Here is a 21,995-nt window from a genome sequence, read left to right on the forward strand (position 1 = left end):
TGCAATTCCTTGTCCGAGGTCTGTTTTCCCATTGGACTGTAAACTCCCTGGTCAGAGACTGTATCTGTCTTTTTCCTCACTGCATCTCCAGGGCCCCCCCACACACCAACTAACAACTTTGTTAGGTCATTCTATCTGAAAATTCTATGTTCAGGGCAAATGACTGACTTGCTCCTTGCTTCTCTGGTTTCTTCTAGGGTCAAGGATTCCTTTGGAAGACCAGAAATTATTCTGTGTTCCTCAATTCCCACACTTCCCTTTTGAATGAACTGAAAGGTACTCTCAGAAAATGCAAGCCGTGAGCACCTGTCTGGCTCAATCGGTTAAGCGTCTGACTTAGGCTCAGGACATGATCTCACAGTTTGTGGGTTCAAGCCCTGGGTTGGGCTCTGCGTTGACAGCTCGGAGCCTGGAGCCTGCTTTGGATTCTCTGTCTCCCCCTCTCTCTCCCCGTCTTGTGCTCGCTCTCTCAAAAATAAATAAACAAATAAACAAACAAACAAAAAGAAAGAAAATGCAAGCAGGGAAAGTGCTAACCTCAGCACCTCCACGATGTCGTTGGTAGCCTTCAGCTCTCTGATGTCGTCATCTCGCACAGGAGCACAGAGCTTTCCCATGATACTGATGACATAGTTGGCCAGGCCTTGGATGTCAACAGCACTATGCTCAGCCTGCTGCCTGATTAGGTCTGTGTCTAAAACTTCACAGATCTGATTGCGAAGCCGGTTGCCGCCAGGAGTCAGAAAAGAAAGGAGAATCTACACAGGGAAAGGAAAGAAAAGTTACCAGCATTCTTATGTGAATAAGGGTTGTCATTTTTTATTTCAGTGTCTAGAAGACCAAGCTCCTTGTCCATATTTTAATGCCCTGGGTGCCACAGAAGTCTACACTGACTGGTGGTGGGTCAGAGGAGCACTCCAGTGTCTCAAATCTAAAAAGAAAGCTCTACCTTCTGCATTAAAGCCCCCCTCCAACTTGCCACTACTCATGGGAAGTTACTGAAACTACCAGAATGAGAGCAACTGGCAAGAAAGCAGTATTACTGAAATAACTTCAAAATGTTTACAAATAAACCATGTAAGGAAGGAATAAGTTGCAGATCATGGCTCCAAAGAACCATTTAAAAAAGAGCAAATGAGGGGCGCCTGGGTGGCTCACTTGGTTAAGTGTCCAACTTCGGCTCAGGTTATGATCTCACTCTCACGGCTCGTGGGTTCGAGCCCTGCATCAGGCTCTGTGCTGACAGCTTGGAACCTGGAGCCTGGAGTCTGCTTCGGATTCTGTGCCTCCCTCTCTCTCTGCCCCTCTCCTACTCGCACTCTGCTTCTCTCTCTCTCAAAAATAAATAAACATTAAAAAAAAATTAAAGAAGAGCAGATGGAAACACCCCATGGGCTACGTTAGTATATTTTACGTATAAGATATTTATTATATATTCCTCAGGCAACCTATCCTGAGTATTCACCACACAGCAGACACTGTGCTTACACACACAGCACATGGTTAGGAGGACGGGCTCTGAGCCCGAGCACTTCAATTCCAATCCCTCTCCATCCCTCAAAGCTGGGTAACCGTGGGCAAGTGAGGGAACTCAGCTCCTTTTTATTCAGTAAGAGTAACAGTGGTAACTACCTCACAGCATTATGGTAACGATAAATGAATAATCTAGCATATGGTATAGAGCAAGGGCTTCGTGAATGTTCACTAAAACTCCGCCCTATCACTTAATTCTTACAATTCTCAGAACGCTAAGACTGAAGGATTGGAAAGCTGTTGCTAAACCCATTGCTAAACCAGGTTTCTAGCTCCTGAGTCTGTGCTCTTGACTTGCCGTGACCAACCACTCGGTGTGCTAAGCGTCACCCTGCGCTCGCTCCTTCCACCGCCGGAGTTCCCTTGCCTCCACCCCGCCCCGGGAAGTGCACTTCGGAAAACACCCTTCCAGTGACCGGACTTACTCATTTTTCCAAAAAGAATCTCCAGCACCCTTTGAAGGACACAAAAACAGTCTTCGGGGAAAAGAATTACTAATTAATACAGACAACATCAACTTGCCTCTCTGATTTCTTCAAACAGTTTGATGGCATGTTCATACTCCGGAGGCTCGGCATTCAGTTCTGACTGCAAGACGTCCCAGAAGGCCTGGTGGACAATGTGCTTCACTCGACTAGCCAAGCTACAGGAAGGAAATGAATTGTTTTTAAAAATAAGCACTATTTTTCCTGATTATGAAAGAAATGTGCTCATTGTAGAAATCTTACAAAATTAAGAAAAAAAAAACACCAGAGAATAAAAATGGCCCATAATCTCATTTTAATCTTTTGACATATTTCCCTTGTTCAATGCATGTTTTTATATAGTTGAGAATAATCTATAGGTATAGTATACACTTGTGTCATTTAATATCCTGTCCTAGGAGTTTCCCCTCGACTTTAAAAATGCCTTCTTGCTACAGCTTTCAGTAAGGTCTTAAAATTGTACCTTAAGGAGATGCCATAACTTGCCCAGCTGCTCTTTGGATCTTTAGGCGTGTTCTAGATTTTTGGTCTGAGATATGGAAAAGTTGCTCTTTCCTCAACAGCTAAAGTTTCATTGCACGGAATAGAACAGGTTGGCCCCAAGGAGACATGCATGGGACAGGCTGCCAACCGCAGCTTAGATGTCCCATTTACAGTCAGCCAGACCACACTGCTGGAATAGGAACCTTCCCAAGAAGAGCTCACAATAGAATAGGTGGCCACTTTGCCTCACTCCTTATGTCACTGCACTAACATAGGTGCACATTTAAATACACATCCCTACTGAACTCCTACACCATTTGGCAACAGTTTTAGGAAAATCACATATTTCCCTGCACTGTACTTACTTAGGTGTCTCCATCCTCTACAGGGCACACATCTCTCCCAGGCAGAGGCCGTAACTTCTTCTAAGTACCTGCCACTGTACCTAGCACGGTACCTGGCATACAGTGTTTGATGAAGGCATGATAAATGAATTAATAACTTCATAGTTATGCACATGTCCTTATTTTTCCTTTTTAGAGTACAAATAGCTAAACATACAATAATGCCATGAGACATTAAAATCAGTTTTCTGAGGAGTGTGAGTTAAAATTGCTTCCATAACTGCAAATGCTATATTCTACTCAGCAACTTTAAATGTTAAAACTTATTCTAGTTTCCTGACTAGATTTACTCAGCATAAATGCTATTTCTAGTGTTGACCCTCCTGAGCAACTTCAGAACAATGAGAAAGGCAAACACTGCTGGGATGGACTTTCACTCTTGACTTTACCAGCCTTATGTACGTGGCTTGAATGGATCGACCAAGGAAGAGTTATAACTTTATAGCTCCTGCAGGGACATCAGAGTTTAAATGTAAGGTTTCCTAAAGGCTGAAAGATATTTTTCAGCTTTTTAATTTTCTGGAGGATGATGGGGTGGGGGGGGAGGGGAATGAGATCAATCAAATCATTCACAAGCATTCTTGCTAAGTATCAGAAATCAGACATATTTTGCCAAGTCTTTTCCCCCAAAGACAATATTTAGTAGAATATGAGAGTCAGCCACATTTTAAAAGGTAACAACTTGGCCATTTGTAAAAAGCCATCTGAAAAATCAACAGCTCATAACATGCTATTTTATTTTTAAATAAAGTTAGTTGTCCTAAGTTTGCATTTTGCTTTCCTTGCTCACATTTTCCAGCTAAGGCAGAAAAGGAAGGAGAGAGGTATTCCTATTTCCCAGAGTATCAAAATCCTTATGGTCCAGGCGCTTGGATGCCCATGAGCACGCATTTGAAGCGTTTTAGTCCCCATCACGTCCTTGGGGAACGTGAGGCTCAGAAATGGTCTCAGCAGAGCCAGGATTCAAATCCAGAGTCTGCCTGATCCTCAACTGCTTTTGCTATGGCCTGTATTCACAGCTTTTGAATTTAAAGCACAAATACTCCCACATTGTAAACTTCAAGCATTCATTTTTATTAGTCAGTCAATAAATGTTTATATGACATCCGATATGTGCCAGGCCCTGTTTTGGGTGCTGCGGTTACTGTAGTAAAAAAGAAAGTTGTCTGTTCTCAAAAAGCTTACCTGTTAGCAGGGACAGAAAGACAAAAACAAAACACATTAAAAATGAATAAGGCAATTTCAGAACCATGAGGAAGACAGAGTAAGACAGTGTGGTACACAGTGATGGAGAGGGTGCTGCCTTCACCAGGAGGTTGAAGAACGCTTCCCTAGCACAGTGACCTTTCAGTTGAGACTTGAATGAGGACAAAAAAAGCAGCCAGTGCAAATCTAGGGGAACAACATTAAAAAAGAAGGAAGAAGAAGGACAAAGTTCCTGGGACAGGATCAAGCCAGTATACTCCGAGGTCAGCAAGGAAGCCAGTTTGGCAGAAATGCAGCAGGCAGGAGGGGCAGGAGTAAAAGACGTGGTCAGGAAGTGGAGCCTTGCTGCCATACTTTCTGCCAAACATATGGGTTTGTAGAAGTTTGGGTTTCTTATTCTAAGTGTAATAGAAAACCACTGAAGGATTTTAAGCAAAGAAATGACCTTCTCTGATTAACCCTTCAGAATGATCACGCTGGCTACCGTGTGAATGGAGAGGATGGACTATGGGGGGCTAAGGACGGAGACAGGGCAACCAATTAGGACTGAAAGGGTAGAGGTCAGACAATGATGGTGGCCTGGCCTTGGGGTGTAGCAGTAGAGCTGGTATGAAGGATCGTGGCGAAATGCAGTTACCATGGAAAACCAAACAGATATACCTATTTTGGCCAGTAATCTTAAAAAATATCAGTGATTATTATGAATAATGTCCTCAGAAGCAGGACTACAATCTGGATTTTAAAGAAGGAAAGTTGTTATGTTTCCTATTTTTCCTGCTTTAAAACAAATCAGCATAAAACCTCTAAATAGAATCAAATATGACATGTTGTCTTAACTGATAGAAGGAATGCCTCTGGATTTATAAATGATACTGTGAGGTTGAAGATTTAATGCCATTATTCATGAGCTAACTTTGCCTCTAAAGATGACTTACCTGTAGTTATGGCCTCAAGCCTTTTCTCTTCTCTGTCCCAGGGGATTTATGAGCCAACAAAGTCAGAGAGGGTGAGGTAGGATATAGGGTGTGGCTCTTACTAAAGGTCCCCGGGTTTTGGGGAGGGGGCGGGGACTGAGGTTAACCAGGGGTGCCCATGTAGTTGTGATTCCTACCACCAGACGCTTCTGGATCACCTGTTCTTAGCACTTTGGCAGCTCAGCTACATTGATTTAGCTTTTACAACCTGAATATCAGTTTTTAATAAGCCAATCTGCAAACATTTCTTGAGTACGTACTGTATGTCAGGCATTCTGCTAGGCAATGGGGATAGAGCCCCAAACGATATAGATATAGTTCTTCCATTATGGTGTTTTGGTCACATGGGAGAGACAGACACTGAACATAAAGACTTCTTAACAAAGGGAGGCAGAAGGGGCAACAGGAGTCCTTAGGAAGGGGATTTAATGTGGTCTGGTATGCTCAGGAGTGTCAGGAAACGCTTTCCACAGAAAGTGACGTACACACTGAGTTCTAAAATTATGGGTAACATGTACCCTAGAGGAGTGGTTTTGAAAACAAGTATAAGACCTTGTTAGAGAACTAACCAATGTTCACTCTCAGTGGATATTTACAAGACTTCTAGGAATCAGTGTGAACATGTGTGTATGTGTGTGTGTGTATGTGTGAGGATCTGCAGCTCAGTTTACACACACAAATGCCTCCGGGTTACCTGTTCTCAGGGAGGGCATCTTGTTTCAATTGAAAGTTCTCATTTACAGCAATTTCATGAGCAAGTGTCATGTTTGATAAGTTCCTTGCTGCAGCCATCACTTCGTCAAATGTTACTACCCTGGGAGGGCTTGTTGCTGAAAGAAAAACAAAATCCAGTTCGTGTCATGGGAAAGTTGTCATCCAGTGAAGCCTCCGAATGCAGACAGAGTGTAAGTTATCCCAACATACACATGCAGGGTTTTACAAGTAAGAAGAATACATACTAAATTGGGTAGATTCCTCTGCTTACTTACTACTTAAGACTTCAAAAATTTAAGAACTCCTTTGATAGTTTCAGTTACTCTATTGATAAAAAAATTCTCAAGTGTTTTAGAGACTATCTTATTAATAGAAGCTATTATAAGTTACCTTTCTTTTATTAAATCACCTTATATTTTAGTACCTATTGATATCTGCATTTATTACACGTACTCTGCAGGAACTTGATAAGACTACTTTTATTCTGTAATTCATAACTCATTAATTTAAGCACATTCAAAATGAAATAACTGATTTCTTAAAACTATAACTTCTAAAAGTATAGGTGGTATAGCATAATGCTTGGGTTTGGCTCCAATTTTTACCAATTGGTTGTTATCATTCGACTTCACTAGGTATAACATATCTCCTCATAGGGCTGTCTTGAGGTGATTAGTAAAGAAGAACATAGTAAGAACTTAATAAATGTAGATGATTAAAATAAAATTAATCTGGTAAACTGGATAATCTACTTTTCAGTCAGAAGTAGTAAATAAAGAATTATTCTGATTATTTCTAAAGATTATTCTAGAAAATTGTTCTAAAAAGTCATGTCTTTTAAAAATCACTATTGGAACTCTTAGCTTCAATTACTTAAAAATCATTTCCTCAAAAAACAATACTGACTGGCAATATATTGCTACCTAAAATAATTTCTAAAAGAAGAGGAGAAGGAGGAAGAAGAGGAAGACCATGAGGAAGAGGAGGGGGAAGAAGAGGAAAAAATGGTGATACATGGAATTAGCAAAGTCCCTCATCAAGATGCCTAGGTACCCTGTTGGAGGCATCAACCCCATATATATAATATAAAAAATGACAAAAAGCACAGAAAGCTGGGTGACTGCTAGTTAATTCTTTTCCCAATTCTCTGGCTCATTAAGATTCTTCTCAAAAATGTCTGTACTCTGGGGTCCAATAATCCAATTGTATCCAAAGGAATTCCTGGAAAGGCTTTATGTACCATAAAGCACTATTTGTAACAGCCAAAAAAAAAAAAAAAGGAAATTAACTAAATGTCCAATGATAAATCAATGATTAAATAAATTTATTATATAGTCATTTGATGAAGTAATTTACATTTTTTAAATTTAAAACAATTTTTTTTTTAATTTTAGAGAGAGAGAGTGAGCAGAGGAGAGGGACAGAGGGAGAGAATCTTAAGCAGTCTCCAAGCTCAATGTGGAACCCGACATGGGGCTCAACCCCATGAACCGTGAGATCATGACCTGAGCAGAGATCAAGAGTCAGACACTTAACTAACTGAGCCACCCAGGCACCCCTAAATGTCTTAAAAGTATATCCTCATAGGTAAACGTTTTAATTATAATTCTAAGTGAAAACAGTCTACACCTACATATACACATGTGTCAATGTGAAAAGTGAATGTGACAAAGTGCTGCCAGCTGTCGCTTTTGGGTGATATAGGCAAAATCTTCTTTTCTCTACACTCATGTACTTTCCACATGTTTTAAAAATGAGATTGCACAAATTTAAACACAAATGAACAAACTTTTTTTTTTTTTTTTAATTTTTTTTTTTTTAAAAAATTTTTTTTTTCAACGTTTTTTAATTTATTTTTGGGACAGAGAGAGACAGAGCATGAACGGGGGAGGGGCAGAGAGAGAGGGAGACACAGAATCGGAAACAGGCTCCAGGCTCCGAGCCATCAGCCCAGAGCCTGACGCGGGGCTCGAACTCACGGACCGCGAGATCGTGACCTGGCTGAAGTCGGACGCTTAACCGACTACGCCACCCAGGCGCCCCGAACAAACTTTTTGAAGTGGGCATTTGATTATGTTGTTGTTTCTTTCTGCATTTGCTTTGTCTTTTAAGATGTTACATTTCCTATACAAGATGTCAATTAAAAAGCTAAAAAAGAAAAAGAAAAAACACTGGCTTTTCACACCTTTATAGCTGTCACACACAAAAGGGGAAAAAGACGTCTCCTGCACTGTGGCCACTTTTTAAACTCTTTCTTACGCCCCTGGTGTAGTAATTCTCCTCGTGGCTACTTTTCTGGGGTGATTTGCACAACAGTTTTTGAAATCAGTAGGAAACCCTTTAGATTATTTCACTTCCTGCCTGACCCTTGAATTGGGGCATGTTTCCTTTCATTTAAATCGGCAATGATTAGAGAAGACCAATTTGAATTTATCCTTGAATGTGTCCAAGAAGTGATCTCAAGAGGGAGTGGCTTTCCACTGCTTAAGAGAAAAGACAGGTGGGGTTTATGGACCTGATTTATAGTCAAAGCAAAGCATATCAGAGACTGTAATGAAAATAAAAATGGTTAGGCGGTAAACGTTAGTGGCTACTTACTTCTGCCTTTGCAGTGCTATTATGGTACATCTAGAAACCGGGGGAGTCTATACTTTGCTCTCATTCATTTAGGAGTTTTATTTTTATTTATTTATTTATTTATTTATTTTTATTTTTTTTTAATTTTTTTTTAACATTTTTATTTATTTTTGAGACAGAGAGAGACAGAGCATGAATGGGGGAGGGTCAGAGAGAGAGGGAGACACAGAATCTGAAACAGGCTCCAGGCTCTGAGCGGTCAGCACAGAGCCTGACGCGGGGCTCGAACTCACGGACCGCGAGATCATGACCTGAGCCGAAGTCGGACGCTTAACCGACTGAGCCACCCAGGCGCCCCCATTTAGGAGTTTTAAAATCCAGCACACATGTCTAGAACCACCTCCCCTCGGCCACCCCTAGCCCCTGCTCCCCGTCAGCTTACAAGCAGGAGAGCTGGATTTGCTGGAAGAGTCGCTCGTAAAACTCTGCCTGGAGCACTCAGAGTCACTGAGGGAAGCCATGCTTTCGGAAAACCGGGAAGAGTCTGAATCGCTTGGCTGATCTTCACCCACACATTGCTTCTCACCATTGAAGGGCATTTTGTGTCACGCGAGTGTGGGATAACACCTGCATAGACAAACAGACCCTGTGTCAACACTCTGTGGGGCTTCCACTAGCATCACGGATGCTTCTTCCAACATAGACGGCTTTGCCCACATGTGTCACAGTGTTGGAAAGGCCCCAGAAGATAACCTCTCCTTTCCCATAGCAGCCCGGCCAGGCCACCAAGACTGCCTTCCAGAAAAGGGACCCCGTAGCCCTGAGTGGGAACTTACTCAGGACAGAGACGCAGTGTGAATGAGGAGCAGCTCTCAGCAATAACAGATCCCTTAAAAGTGTACAGAAGACACACAATCTCTCTCTTCCTGGGTTGCTAAAAGGTGGCAAGTTAAGAGTATGAGAGGATGGGGCACTGGGGACAGACCACCTAGGTTAGAAGCTGGTGCTGTCTTTTGCCATGTGCCCTTGGGAAAGTCACTTACTTACCCACCTACCTCATGAGTAAAACTGGGCTGAAAGACTGAATTTATAGGGTTCAGTCTTGAGGATTAAATAGGATTAATCTTAATAAAGTACTTAGCATGGCACTCAAATTGTAGCTATTCTTACTGTTCCTTTGGCTTTGTTTTAAATAAAATAGTTTTGAAATCAGCCTCTTTGGTTCCTTATGAGCCCCTTGGGGAAGGGAGAAGACTAATTAAAATCTCTGGCTGGCAAGTCTGCACGTTCTCCATTTTCCCATGGACTGCCATCATATAAAGACTAAAGCCTGACCCCGGGTCTGCATTTGACAGCCGACTAAGGACCCACTACCACCCATGAACAAACAGGCATCAAAGATCCTGATTCACAGGTCGGTGGAACAGACTTTGGGACAAGGGGACTTACCATGCCGTAAAACCAGTCCCTTGACTCTATCTACATCCAGTGCTGTTCTGGAACATCAGATTGCCTCCCAGACAAAGGCAGGGCACTTGGGCCCAGTCACCCTCTAGAAAGGGGATCCTGGGCACATGGGATACCCTGGCCTAAGCCCAGGAGGCTCAACTAAAGCCCAGCAGGCACTGACTCTGATATGTGTGGAGTTAGCTGAAACAGAGAGGAAACTTGGGCCCGAGGAGGAAGGCACCTCAAATCCTGAATAGACAATAATGATAGTAAGGATTCACTGAGTCTCTTTAAATCTGAACCAGCCCAGGCAACGAGTTATACAGAGCTTTGAAAGCCGCAAGAACTTGAAACCACGGCTGCACATAGTATGTCTGGAAATCCTGAGCAGTTTCTTCAAATGATTCCTTATATATATTGAGTGCACACTGTGTAGCAGCACAGGGAAAGGTAACAGTGAATGGAAGAGACAAGGTCCTACTCCTCTGTCTCTGAAGTCCAGTCACCTACAACTGTGTGTGCCAGAGGCCAGAACGTGAGAAAAGGGGAAACAAGGCATTGCTGAAGCACAAGGAGAGGCCGCATGGGACTATGGGGGAATCTAGCCTTTGTTGAGAGACATGGTGCCATTTTTTTAATCCCGTGTGTGGTAACAGAGACAAGGATGAACCTGAGAGGGACTTATTAAAAGGTCAAATGCCCAAGGGCATTTGCCCCTGGCCTCCCTTAAACAACTTTCTTCAGTCCTGCCAGTTGTAAAAGTGTGCCCTTGCTCAGCCCATCATTTTCACAAACAGAAAAGCGCTAATTGGAGGCTGACTGTGCCAGGAGTTGAGTGAAGCCGCCAGGAAGCTACCATGTAGAGATAGTTGCCTTATCCTAGGGTCCCAACACCAACTACCACAAACACAGGCTATAAGATAACCTGGACCCTTGCAACTCCAGTGGGGAAATAACCTCCTTTACCACAGGCAAGCTAGATTCTACTTGAGTTTTTTGTTTTTTTAATGTTTATTTTTGACGGAGAGGAGAGGAGAGGAGAGGAGAGGAGAGGAGAGGAGAGAGAGAGAGAGAGAGAGAGAGAGAGAGAGAGAGAAGGGGCAGAGAGAGAAGGAGAAAGGATCCAAAGCAGGGTCTGTGCTGAGAGTGGAGAACCCAATGCAGGGCTCGAGCTCACAAACTGTGAGACCATAACCTGAGCAGAAGTCGGCTGCCTGACCAACCACCCAGGTGCCCCATTTCTATTTGAGCTTTAATTCCCATCTGCTGGGGGGAAGGGAATAGAGGACAGAAGAAAGGGATCTGCCCTAACTCTTCCACTGCCACCAAACCCCAATCCTAAATGGAATACTTGCCCTTTCCTCTAGATTTCTCTCTCTCTCTCTCTGCCAACATTTTATGTCTCACTGATGGCATTTCTTGAAAATGCTACCTTCCTCAGGAAGCCTTTACCCTCTGGCCAGAGTGAATGACAGACACTCTTCTTTGTACATCTGCAACACACGTCCCGTATCTCCACCACAGAGTCGAGTCCCTTGTACAGTTATTTTCCTCCCATGGCTACTTCTGACTCTCCTTAATAAGGCAGGGCCTGTGTCTTGTCCATCGCCAGTGTCAAGTACGTGACAAGTATTCACTTGGTGTCAGCTGAATCAGAATCATTGAATCCCATTTGGTACAGCTTCAACCAGAACATTCGCAAACTGATATCACACACTTGCAGGCCTTGTACTGTGAAAGTTCAAGCATTGGAACAGGGAACCTACCACCTAAACTTTCTTTAGTAGGTGTAAGACTCAATATTCCCTGGTCCTGGCCACGCTCTTATTGATCTTAAACTTGGTTTCCGTCTTATTATTTTTTGCAGTAATTCCACTATAACAACTGTGCTCTGTATGCTCTACTCTTAATTTTCCTTCACTTTGGCTGTTTTTCCAAGTAAAGGTGAATAAAAGCTTTCATCCGTTGGAATTTATGAACTAGGTTAATAGTTATAACTGTCCATTTCATTTTTCTACTCCAGCCGAACAGCACACTTTGTAGGTTCCTTAATTGTGTTTAACAAGGCAGCAAAGTACAAAGGTTCAAAAATAAAAAGATGTAGGCTAGGAGTTATAAGTCTAGAGTCTGAGGCTTGGGTCTGTCATTAATTTGCTGTGTGACTTTATGCACATCGCATCGGCTCTCTTCACCTCATTTTTCTGAGCAGGTTGGGCTGGCTGTAAGGTCCCTTTCAACTAGGAATTGCTAAAATGCTATAAACCCAGAGTTCCATGAGGCTTCACTGGAAGTTCTGAGACATTAAATGTGCTTACAGCAGACATACTTAATGCGCAACTATGCTTCCTTCCAACAATTCACTGGAAGTAGAGTTTCTGGCACAGGGGATGCAACAGAAAACATAAAATAAAAGCTTCAAAATGCTTAGAAACTCTTGTTTGGTTGGCAGAAGCCTCCACAGCACAAATGGGCTTTAGTGCATCCAAGGAGAAGCTTTTCTTTGAAGCCCAAATGCCCATTATTATTCTATAAGGAAACTGCTGTTTTCTTAAGGCATACTAATAACACCCAATGCATAGGGCAAGTGTGAGACTTCATTTAGTCAGTATATGTAGAGTGCTTGGAACAGTGGCTGACACAGAGAAAACTGGATACAGATGATGACTATTATTAGCATTATTTGCATTTTTTCTTGTTACTATCATCATCATTTCAGGCATTAAAAACTACTCTAGAGGGGAGAACTGTTTTATCCCATGATGATAAAATAACACTGCTAGTTAACCCAGGACAGAACTTTTGCGCTTGTCTGAAATACAAAAGCTAAAAGCAAATGGCCCATCCCAGTGTAAATGGTCTTCTGCAAGTTCCTTCACATCTGTTTTTACTTTTCTTGGTCTCGGGTTTCCATATAAGTCATCTGGGGACAAAGCTACTTGACTCAAAAGGCCTTGAGGGTAATTAGACTGCTTTAAAAACTATTTTGGATTCTTACAACAGTGATAATAAAACCAGTCTATTTCTTTAAGAGAGGTAAGGCTTCTCATACCGACAAACTTAGATCTACTTAAACTTCACCACTGGGAATTACAAGCAAACCACACAGCTTTTCAGAAACACCACTTCTCATCCTACCTGGAGGATTTACTTACTGGCCAAAGGTAAAGTCAAAGGTGAAAGCAGCGTACAACTCCAAGCACAGCCTCCAATACTATAGTGGGTCACCATCAAGGAGAATAATCACATTTTTCATTGCACTGTTCTTCATTTAATAATAATAAATTCAATATTATGGAATGCCTTCCGAGACCAATGACTGGGATGCAGCAGACACTTAAACATTTGTTGTTGAATGAATGGCAATATGACCACTGACATTTTAGAGAGGAGGGAAATGGTGCAAGAACCTGAAGGGGATCGTCCTATGTCCCACCACAGATGGAGGCGAAATGGGTTGATTCCTTAGCCTGTGTCCACACTACCAACTTCACTTCTTTATTTCCTTTTTGTAGCAGACTCATCTGCAAACGGTCCTGCATGGGTTCAGGATTATAAAGATCCACCAGTGACAACGCAAATGTCCACGTCCAAGAGGCAAAAACACTGGCTCTGGAGTCAGGTGGACTGGGTTCTTGATCCTGATTCGTGATATTTACTGACTGGAGAGAGGGAACTCCGGTTTGCCATTTGCAAAATGGGGATATTAATACATCTGCCTCGTAGAATTGTTGTGAAGATGAACTGAAATAGTCTATGTCAAGTACTTGAGCTCCTAGTAAGTGCTTGACAGCCAACTATTATTTTATTACCACTAGAAGAGATTATGATTTCCAAACATGTCAATGTCATAAAAACAAAGAAAGGCTGAGGACATGTTCCGGATGAAAAGAGACTTGACAATTGAGTGTAACAGATGATCCCAGACTGGATCCTGTACCAGAGGGAAAAAAAATGCTATTACTGGGTCAAATGACAGCAGGTGACAATACCTGAACCTACTGTCTGTGTAACAATGTTAATTTACTAAAGTTGATACATGTACTGTGCTTATATATTTAGGAATTAAAGGCCATGATGTTTGCAACTTTCTCTCAACTAATTTAACGAGAGAGAAAAAGAGAAAACAATAAAGCACTGCAGCAAAATGTTAACAGGTGATTATGAGTAAAAGGTAGACGATAGGGAGTTCTTTGTACAGTTCTTACAACTTTTTCTGCAAGTCTGAAATTATTTCCAAGCGGAAAATTAAAAGAGAAGTACTAAACCAAAATTTCAAGTCTAATTCAGAACAGTCTGGGCTCCTGCAGTTTTTAGATCTTGATTGTTCCCACCGCTGGGATAGCTTAGATACCACTCTATTACAAAAGCCCTTCTAGACAGACTTGTCCCAATGTCCTTCTGGAACAGTGCCTAGAGAATGAAACAGGAAATAGGCCAGAGCCCTTCAGAAGAGGCAAAATAAATCATCCCTTTTAAGAGCTCATCTCCAGGTGGTTTCCCTTTTCTTAAGAAGTTTCCTGGCAATGGTTTATATTCCTCTGTGATCTGGCCTCTACCCGCCTCATCCTGTATCACTCTCCCCCTAACCCTTCCTGCTACAGACACAATGGCTTTCTTCAGGTTCCTCAGACCTGCCAAACTCCCCATTCTGGAACATTTGCACCTGCTAGAGTCTCTCCGCATCCCGTGCCCCCCATGCCCCGCCCCAGCATGTTCTCCCCGATCTCCACGTGATTGGCTCCTTGTTGTCATTCAGATTTGAAATTAAATGTTACAACTTCAAAGTGACCTTCCCTGATATCCCCACTCCATCTAAATCAGCCAGCTAGAGCTAGGAACACTTCCTGGGATAGAGGGGGAGATCAATATCAATGATATTGATCAAGTTCATCAATATCATTGATGAACAAATTAGGCCACACTCCTATTCATATTACCACTTAGGTTTTCCTTCTCTCGTGCCTCACTCACATTGCTCATATTCCCATTATGCAGTCACTTAAAGTACTATAGTTGCTGTTTACATAACTGGCTCCCCACTAAATTTTAAGCTGCTTACAGGAAGGGCCGTCTCCCCTTTCCAATTCCAAACACATTTTCCAGGCACCAATAATTCAAACCAGCAGAGACTTACAGTTCCAGAGCTTAAAGCAATGTTTACATCGTGTCTTTCCATGCTCTTAATGCTCATTGATAACAAATAATAACAATCAGAGCTAATAGCTATTGTGTGCTTATTATGTCCCAGCCCCCATAAGCATTTGAAGTGTTTTATCTCCTTGAATCATTATAACCTTGCTAGCTAAGGTACTGCTATTATCCCTATTTTATATATAAGAACTTGAGGCTCAGAGAAGTTAAATTACTTGCTTTAGGGGTCACAACAGTGGCAGAGGCACAACTCTAATCGAGGCCATGGATCCCTAAAGCCCATGCTTCTACCACTCTAGGATGGCTGGAGAAAATGTAGTGTGTTGTTCATTCTTTCCATTCTCAGTCTGCCAAATCGATCTACCCAACACCACGTGGACACTTACATATGTGGTAACGAGCTGACCTTACCCCGGGGTGGCTGCTCAAAGTGCTATACCATGAAGGGCATCACTGAAAGAGTCTATTATCCAAAACAATTCTCAACCACCCCACTAGAGTAAAGGAAAATCCTCTATCAGGGAGCCGTTCTTTAAGCACTGCAAAATCCCTAGTTAAAACTCAAATATCATCAGAAGTCTTCACTGCTTACGACTGGTATCAAAAACATTTTGAGGTGAACTACACAGATTTTCCAACAATGCCCTGTATGAGGAATGGAGACCATCCGGTTAAGATTGGGTGGTGGAAATGAGAAATTTCACGAACTATCTAGTGGATGTCATCCTTGAAGACCAGATCAAGGTCACACGCAAAGACAAGCATTCACATATGTGTAGTAAAGGGCAAGGAGTCAGAGGAATAAGACTGGGCTCTGAAGGAAAAAAAAAAAATTGTAGATGGTATGGAACATCTCCACCTTCTGCAAAATGCTGCTTTAGAACCAGGCCCAGCCAGCAGCGCTAAAAAGTTATTCATATGCAGCAAGGCATAAACCACAGAGCAGAGAGATAGGTTCCTGCTCCATTCAGCTACAGAATGCTGGTCTTCATCAAATTAGAGCCAACAAAGAGCTAGATAAAAGCCAACAAGCCAGTCATTGTCTAAGAAAACAGATGTTCACGAAACACATAACATGACAGCATCAGGGGAAAGGATTTCTAGGCACTTTTCACACTTGGAAACACTTTTCCTCACACCCCTGGCTGGTCTGTTTTAGTACCTGTGCTTCCTCCTCTGGGGGCCCCAACCCCTCACAAAATGGCATTGAAGCTGCTTCCACATGTGACTGGGTATCTTCAGCCCTGGGCCACTGCATGTGAGGCAACCTCCACCGGCTGCCAGAATGATGGATGAAATCCCTGGAGGCAAGAGGAAAAGGCAGGCACGGAGCCTCCTAAAGTGGGAACCACAGCGATAACCTGGTTATGGTAGCAAAGAGCAAGGTCTCTGGCTGGGCTGGAGACCATGGGGCCCATAGGGATCTTGGGGGCTGAGGGGCCCAATGGGGACAAGGACAACTTGTCTGGTTTCTCAAGGTTAATGTAACAGAACAACCACCTAAGATAATTATTTCCCAAACTTCAGTCATTTGGGTACCACTGCTGACGCCTGTTTCCACATTTCTACCCTAACTTGTCAATCACTGCTATGTTGACTAGATTTTTGCATTTGAATACTTTTATTTTAAAAAGAAACTTTAGATCATTGTGAAATCGCTCCTTTAATGGAACAGCTTTTCCAAATACTAACGAAAACACGTAACCATGCTCGTCCACGTGCCACCTCCAATCTGCGCTGTCCGTCCACCCACCCCATGGAGCCACCCAGAGGAGCAGTTTGGGGAAGCACAAGCCATCCCCGAGAGGCCAGGGGTTCGAGCCCGGGCCCGACTGGCATCTCCCGCCTCTTCCCCCAACTGACCGTAGAGGGACGCCCCAGGAGTCTGCACACCCCCAGGCCAATCCTCCAGCCCCCCCTCCCCTCCAGCAGCACGCTTCCTGTCAAAACAAACCCTTGGGGGAGGGGACGGCGGAGGCCGAGCAGAGTGCCTGGGAAACCCCGGCAACAAACCCCAAACACACGCTTCGAGCCGCGCCCAGCCCCCACCGCGGCCCGGCTCGCCCACCCCAGATGGGCAGGGGGTCGCAGGCGAGGCGGGCACCTTCCCGGGGCCCGGATGGTGGAAAGCTGTTCGCAGCGCGGTCGCTGGCACGGATCCAGCAGGTTGTAAACGGCGGCCAAGCGGCCGCGACCCCGCAGCCTCCGGGGCCCGAAGCCCGCGGCCACCCTGACACCCGCCGCGGCCACTCTGTACCCGCTCCCCGCTCCCACGCGGGATGGCGGTTTGAGGTCAAACAAGGAGATGGGGGGGAGCAAGAAGCGGGACTTTAACGCCCCCTGGCACCGGCGTCCCAGGACAGAGTTCCGAGGTGGGTTGGGGGAGGCCCTCGGCTGCCCTGTGGCGAGATGTCCTCGTCCACCGACCCGGGTCCGGCACCTCAGAACCCGCGACCCCCTCCCCCGGGATGGATACGCACCGGGTCTGGCGCGGAGACAGGCGGAGGAGAAAGGCGACTGAGTGAGCCTGGATCAAAGATCTCTGGTGTCCCCTCACCGAACACCGCTCAAACACCTCGAAAACTCACTCACCAGTCCAACAACCCCCAACCTCCCCGCCCCCCTCCCCCCCACGCGGTATTTAAAGGGCCGGGAGGGACTTCGAAGAGTCAGCCTAGGCGTAGCAGTGTAACCAGCGAGAGGGGGAAGACGGACCACGGGAGAGGGGGAAATCCAAGTCACTTCAAGCTCCGATAGCAGAGCTCTGACAGATTTGATTTACTACCGAACATTTTTCCTCACGTTCGCATGAAAGAGGCCGAGAAGAGCTTGGATTGACGGTGTTTTGCATGCCAGAGGAAACGGGCCCCCCCCACGGGCTTCAAGTGGTGCAGTCCGGGGACCTGCTAGGGGCGGGGAGAAAAGTGTTTACGGAACTGGGGCAGCCGTGCCGCTGGGAGCTCCCGGAGATGGAGGCGGGGCTGTCGGGAGCTGGGGGCGGGGCCTAGGAAGGGGAGTCAGGGGCGGGGCGGAGCGGGGTGTTGGGGCGGGGCGAGGCTGCGCGCTGATCTACTCTTGGCTCCTCCCGAGAAGCGCAGGACTGTTTTGGCCCCCGGACTCACCTGCGTGGATAACGGTACAAGCTACCCCTCGCGGGGTGGAACTTCTACCCGAACACCCCTCATCTAGACGGGGCGATCCAGATTGGGTGCCCACCATCACGCCTTCCGCACAGCACAAGCCAATAGACAACAGGGCAAGTGCGCTCCCACGCGCGTCAGCAACCAGCCATGTCACCTACGTTTGTGTCTGCACCTCCACATAAACACCGGCCCAGATTTGCATATGGTTGGACTGAAAGATTAGCTTTTGGGAGTCACACCCACCCAGGCTCTCTGAAGACGTAAACTTCGTGTGCACGCAAAAGATAAAGCATCTCACTTCCTCTAGAGTGCTTGGCAGCACCTCTCTGTTTGACAAGGGTTAATGTAAATAAACAGTCCCAGGGTGGGCTCTGTTTAGTTCTTGTGGGTGTGCTTCAGGATGTACAGAAACAACATTCCCCCAACCGCAGCCATAAAAACCACTGTGTCTTCTGAATATTGGCATTGCTTGGGATATAGTGTCATGCAGTGAATTTTGCATAGGCTGAAATATTTCAATTTCGTGCTGAAATCATGTCCGAATTGTGGAGGCAAAACTGAACCAGACAAGCAACATTTTAAAGGAGGATAGAAAGTTATCTTTGGGGCTCCTGGGCTGCTCAGTCAGCTAAGCGGCTAAGCGTCTGACTCTTGATTTTGGCTCAGGTCATGATCTCACCAGATTGAGCCCAGGGACCAGCTCTGTTTTGACAGCAAAGAGCCTGCTTGGGATTCTCTCTCTCTGCCCCTCCTCCCTCTTTCTCCCCCCCACTCAAAAATAAACAAACCGATTGGATTCTCTCTCTCTCTCTGTCTGCCCTTCCACCCCTCCCCCATCAAAAATAAACAAATAAATGTAAAAAAAAAAAAAAAAAAAGGCCAGTTATCCTAGATGGAATAATTTGGTGTTACAACATGGACTTGTTTTGGGTTCAACCCTGGCTCTGACTTAACTACCCCATGAGATCTTGGTCAACCGATAACAATGATAACTATTTCATCCGGTTATGGTGAGGATGGAACAAGATAAAGCATGTGAAGTGCATAGAGCTGTACACAGTAAGTCTAGTCAGTGTTAGTTATTGAAACTATTAGACAAATCACTCTGAACAAACTTGGCTGATATCTATAAACTTGTATTTGTGTCTCCTTATGCCACTCTCTCCTCCCTTCTTCTAAAATATATAACTTGATACAAACCAAGAGATTAAGGAGAGAATGCTGTTGCCACCCATGGATTCATTCTTGTGAACATGCTCATTTTTATATTGTTTGTTGGAATCAGCAGTCAGGATGACAGAAGCCTCTGATTTCGATTCTTGCCAAATAGTAACCGCTACTCAACAACCGCCATCACCACCCTAAAAACTCCACAATAGCTTAACCAAAAACATTTTCCCAATTTTTGGGCACTGTGACAATGACGCATTGTGGTTTTGCTTCTTTTGTTAGCTTGATAGGTGCTTGATGAGTGTTGTTTTTGTGTTTTTACATAACTTGGAGCAGGTGAGCATGAGTCAGGAAAGTTGTCCAGTCTACCTGGGTGACCAGCTGCCTGACCCTAGGCTTGGCACTTATTTTAAAGCTCAAATACATAATTCTCAAAGCCACAAGGAAGCAATTTTTTGTCAAAGCAGATGAGTCAAGTTTCGGCATGTGATGGGGTGAGAACCTTAAGGTAGAAAGGGTGGGGTAACATCAGAGACCCAAGCTCAGAGAGGAAATATCCTGGAAGCACAATCTACTGCTACTTTGACATTAAATAACTTGCTCTCTGGAAACCTTTTGGTCAATTACCTGGCCAGCTGCCCTCATACTGGCTTGCACATAAAAGACACTTTGAAAAAATATAGTACTATAAAATATTAGGCAGTTCCCTTCAAAATGAGCCTTGTTTCCCATTCTTGCTCAGAGAGTTCAGGCAGTCATAGAAGAAAATCCTCCTTGCTCAGATTATGTTCACGACCTTCTGGAAAAAAAGGTCAGAGGCAACCTCTTTAGTAAGTTACATTTTTTATTTTCACACCTGATTTTTCTAATGTTCCTTTTGGAACAACTTAGAAAGTTCATAGTAATGCAGTTGGTTTGCCACCTACAAATTACACAATAGTCTAAATCTGTTCTGTTGCCTTTGGCACATGACTAAGGGCTGATGAAAATTATTGCTGGATGGAGACATAGAAATACTCATTTTCTTTTTACACATCTTAAATCTGAGTTTTAAATTATAGCGAGTCCTTGAAAAAAAATCAGAAAATCCCCAAATGTAATTTTAATATGGACTTGCAACGTCTCAACCATTTACCTTGTATTGTGGTTCTGCATCTTGTGCTGACTGAGCATCATGTAAATTCAACTATATGTGCTCAGATAGGACAGGGTGCAGGGCGCAGGACAGAATAATTTAAACACTGGCAGTGATTTTGCCCCTTGTTCTCTCCATGGGAGTTGTGAGGCTTCTCTTCCTGAGTTGATCTCAGTTTCCAAGCTTCACATTAGGTTCCAAGCTTTTTACCCAGGGCTGGCTTCCTGGGTGTCTCAAACTGTGCTGATGCACAAAGCTCTACACTTGGAAGAGCCCTATACTTAGTTTAATGCTCTGCTGCTGCCATCTTGAAATTCTTCACAATTTTTCAATAAAGAGCCCGCATTTTCATTTTGCAGTGGACCTTGCAAATTATGTAGCTGGTCCTGATTTCACCCCATGGAACATCAGTCTAGAGTTTAAAGGTACTTACTTCCCATTCACCTGTTCCCAAATGCAAATCAATTATTTTCTCTAGTGCTCAGTTGAAGAAATATATCTGTTTCAATGCCACAGGCAAACAAAACAAAACAAAACAAAACAAAACAAAACAAAACAAAACTGGCCCACCAAAGGCCCACCAAAGGACCTATGAAAGATAATTTTGACTGCGCCTGATTTTGACCTTAGGTACTCCCTTTGGAAACTAACCTCCTCACATAAGATATGACTCCATTGTAGTGGAAAAATTGATTACATGGAATCCCATCTCTTTTTGTCTCCCCTGTCCATCTTTCAAAAAAAAATTTTTAATGTTTATTTATTTTTGAGAGACAGTGTGAGTGGGGAAGAGGCAGAGAGAAAGGGAGACATAGAACATGAAGCAGCCTCCAGACTCTGAGCTGTCAGCACAGAGCCCAACGCGGGGCCCAAACCCACAAACTGTGAGATCATGAGCCAAAGTCAGACGCTCATCTGACTGAGCCACCGCTCGGTCAGAGCCCCGCTCTCCTCTCTCCATCCTAAGGTGCTGGGAAGGACTAAAAAGCAGTAAGGGTTGGGGGGAAAGACAGTAGAAAGTAGAAAGAAGAAAAAACAGTTTGACTGATATAAACTGGTGACTAAATGTTCAAAATTTGACCACATCTTCTCATCGACTTATGTCATTCTTTTTCTTTTGGTCTTAAAGATAAAGGAGATTTAGATCATTGAGCAGTTTTGATGGTTTATCAAAATGTTGGTGCTTGATTAAGTTTCAAAAGCACCAGAAACGGTTCTCCCCCTGACTTCTCTGAACTGAATCAGTATAAAATTGGAGGTTGCTTCTCACTTCAATTGCTTGCACCCTCACATCTAGATACAGACCCAGACCCTCTCCTCTCACATACTAAAAGGAAAAGCATTTTTAGAAAGCACCTGTCCCTGTTCACCCTCCATGGGCCCCCTTCACTTACCTGGAAACCACTGTTGTCCCCTGGAAAGCAAAGAGAGTGAGGACCAGGACTGAAGACAAGGCTGGGCAGGGAGTGGGAGGGGCCGAGGTGAGGTGAGGCTCTAAGGAGCACCTTTGAGAAACCAAAGAGGTATTGGCACAGAGCCCTGGCCAAGACAGCCACTGTCTTTGCCCCACC

The 21,995-nt window shown here is 44.1% G+C and overlaps 1 protein-coding gene across 2 annotated transcripts in view; it reads right to left on the reverse strand.

Annotated features, from left to right (window-relative positions):
- TCP11L2 (t-complex 11 like 2) overlaps window positions 1-17,599 on the reverse strand; it is a 42,222-nt gene extending 24,623 nt beyond the window's left edge. For both annotated transcript variants that reach the window (XM_058741534.1, XM_058741535.1), the window contains exons 1-5: window positions 17,457-17,599; window positions 8,819-9,003; window positions 5,780-5,915; window positions 2,056-2,176; window positions 538-758 (exon numbers count right to left, since the gene is read on the reverse strand). In XM_058741534.1, the coding sequence (XP_058597517.1) occupies window positions 538-758; window positions 2,056-2,176; window positions 5,780-5,915; window positions 8,819-8,975 (635 nt within the window). In that variant the 5' untranslated portion in view covers window positions 8,976-9,003; window positions 17,457-17,599. The remainder of the gene's footprint in view (window positions 1-537; window positions 759-2,055; window positions 2,177-5,779; window positions 5,916-8,818; window positions 9,004-17,456) is intronic.
- Window positions 17,600-21,995: the final 4,396 nt, after the last annotated feature.

The sequence above is a fragment of the Neofelis nebulosa genome, chromosome 8, assembly GCF_028018385.1.
Source record: "Neofelis nebulosa isolate mNeoNeb1 chromosome 8, mNeoNeb1.pri, whole genome shotgun sequence".
NCBI lineage: Eukaryota > Metazoa > Chordata > Mammalia > Carnivora > Felidae > Neofelis > Neofelis nebulosa.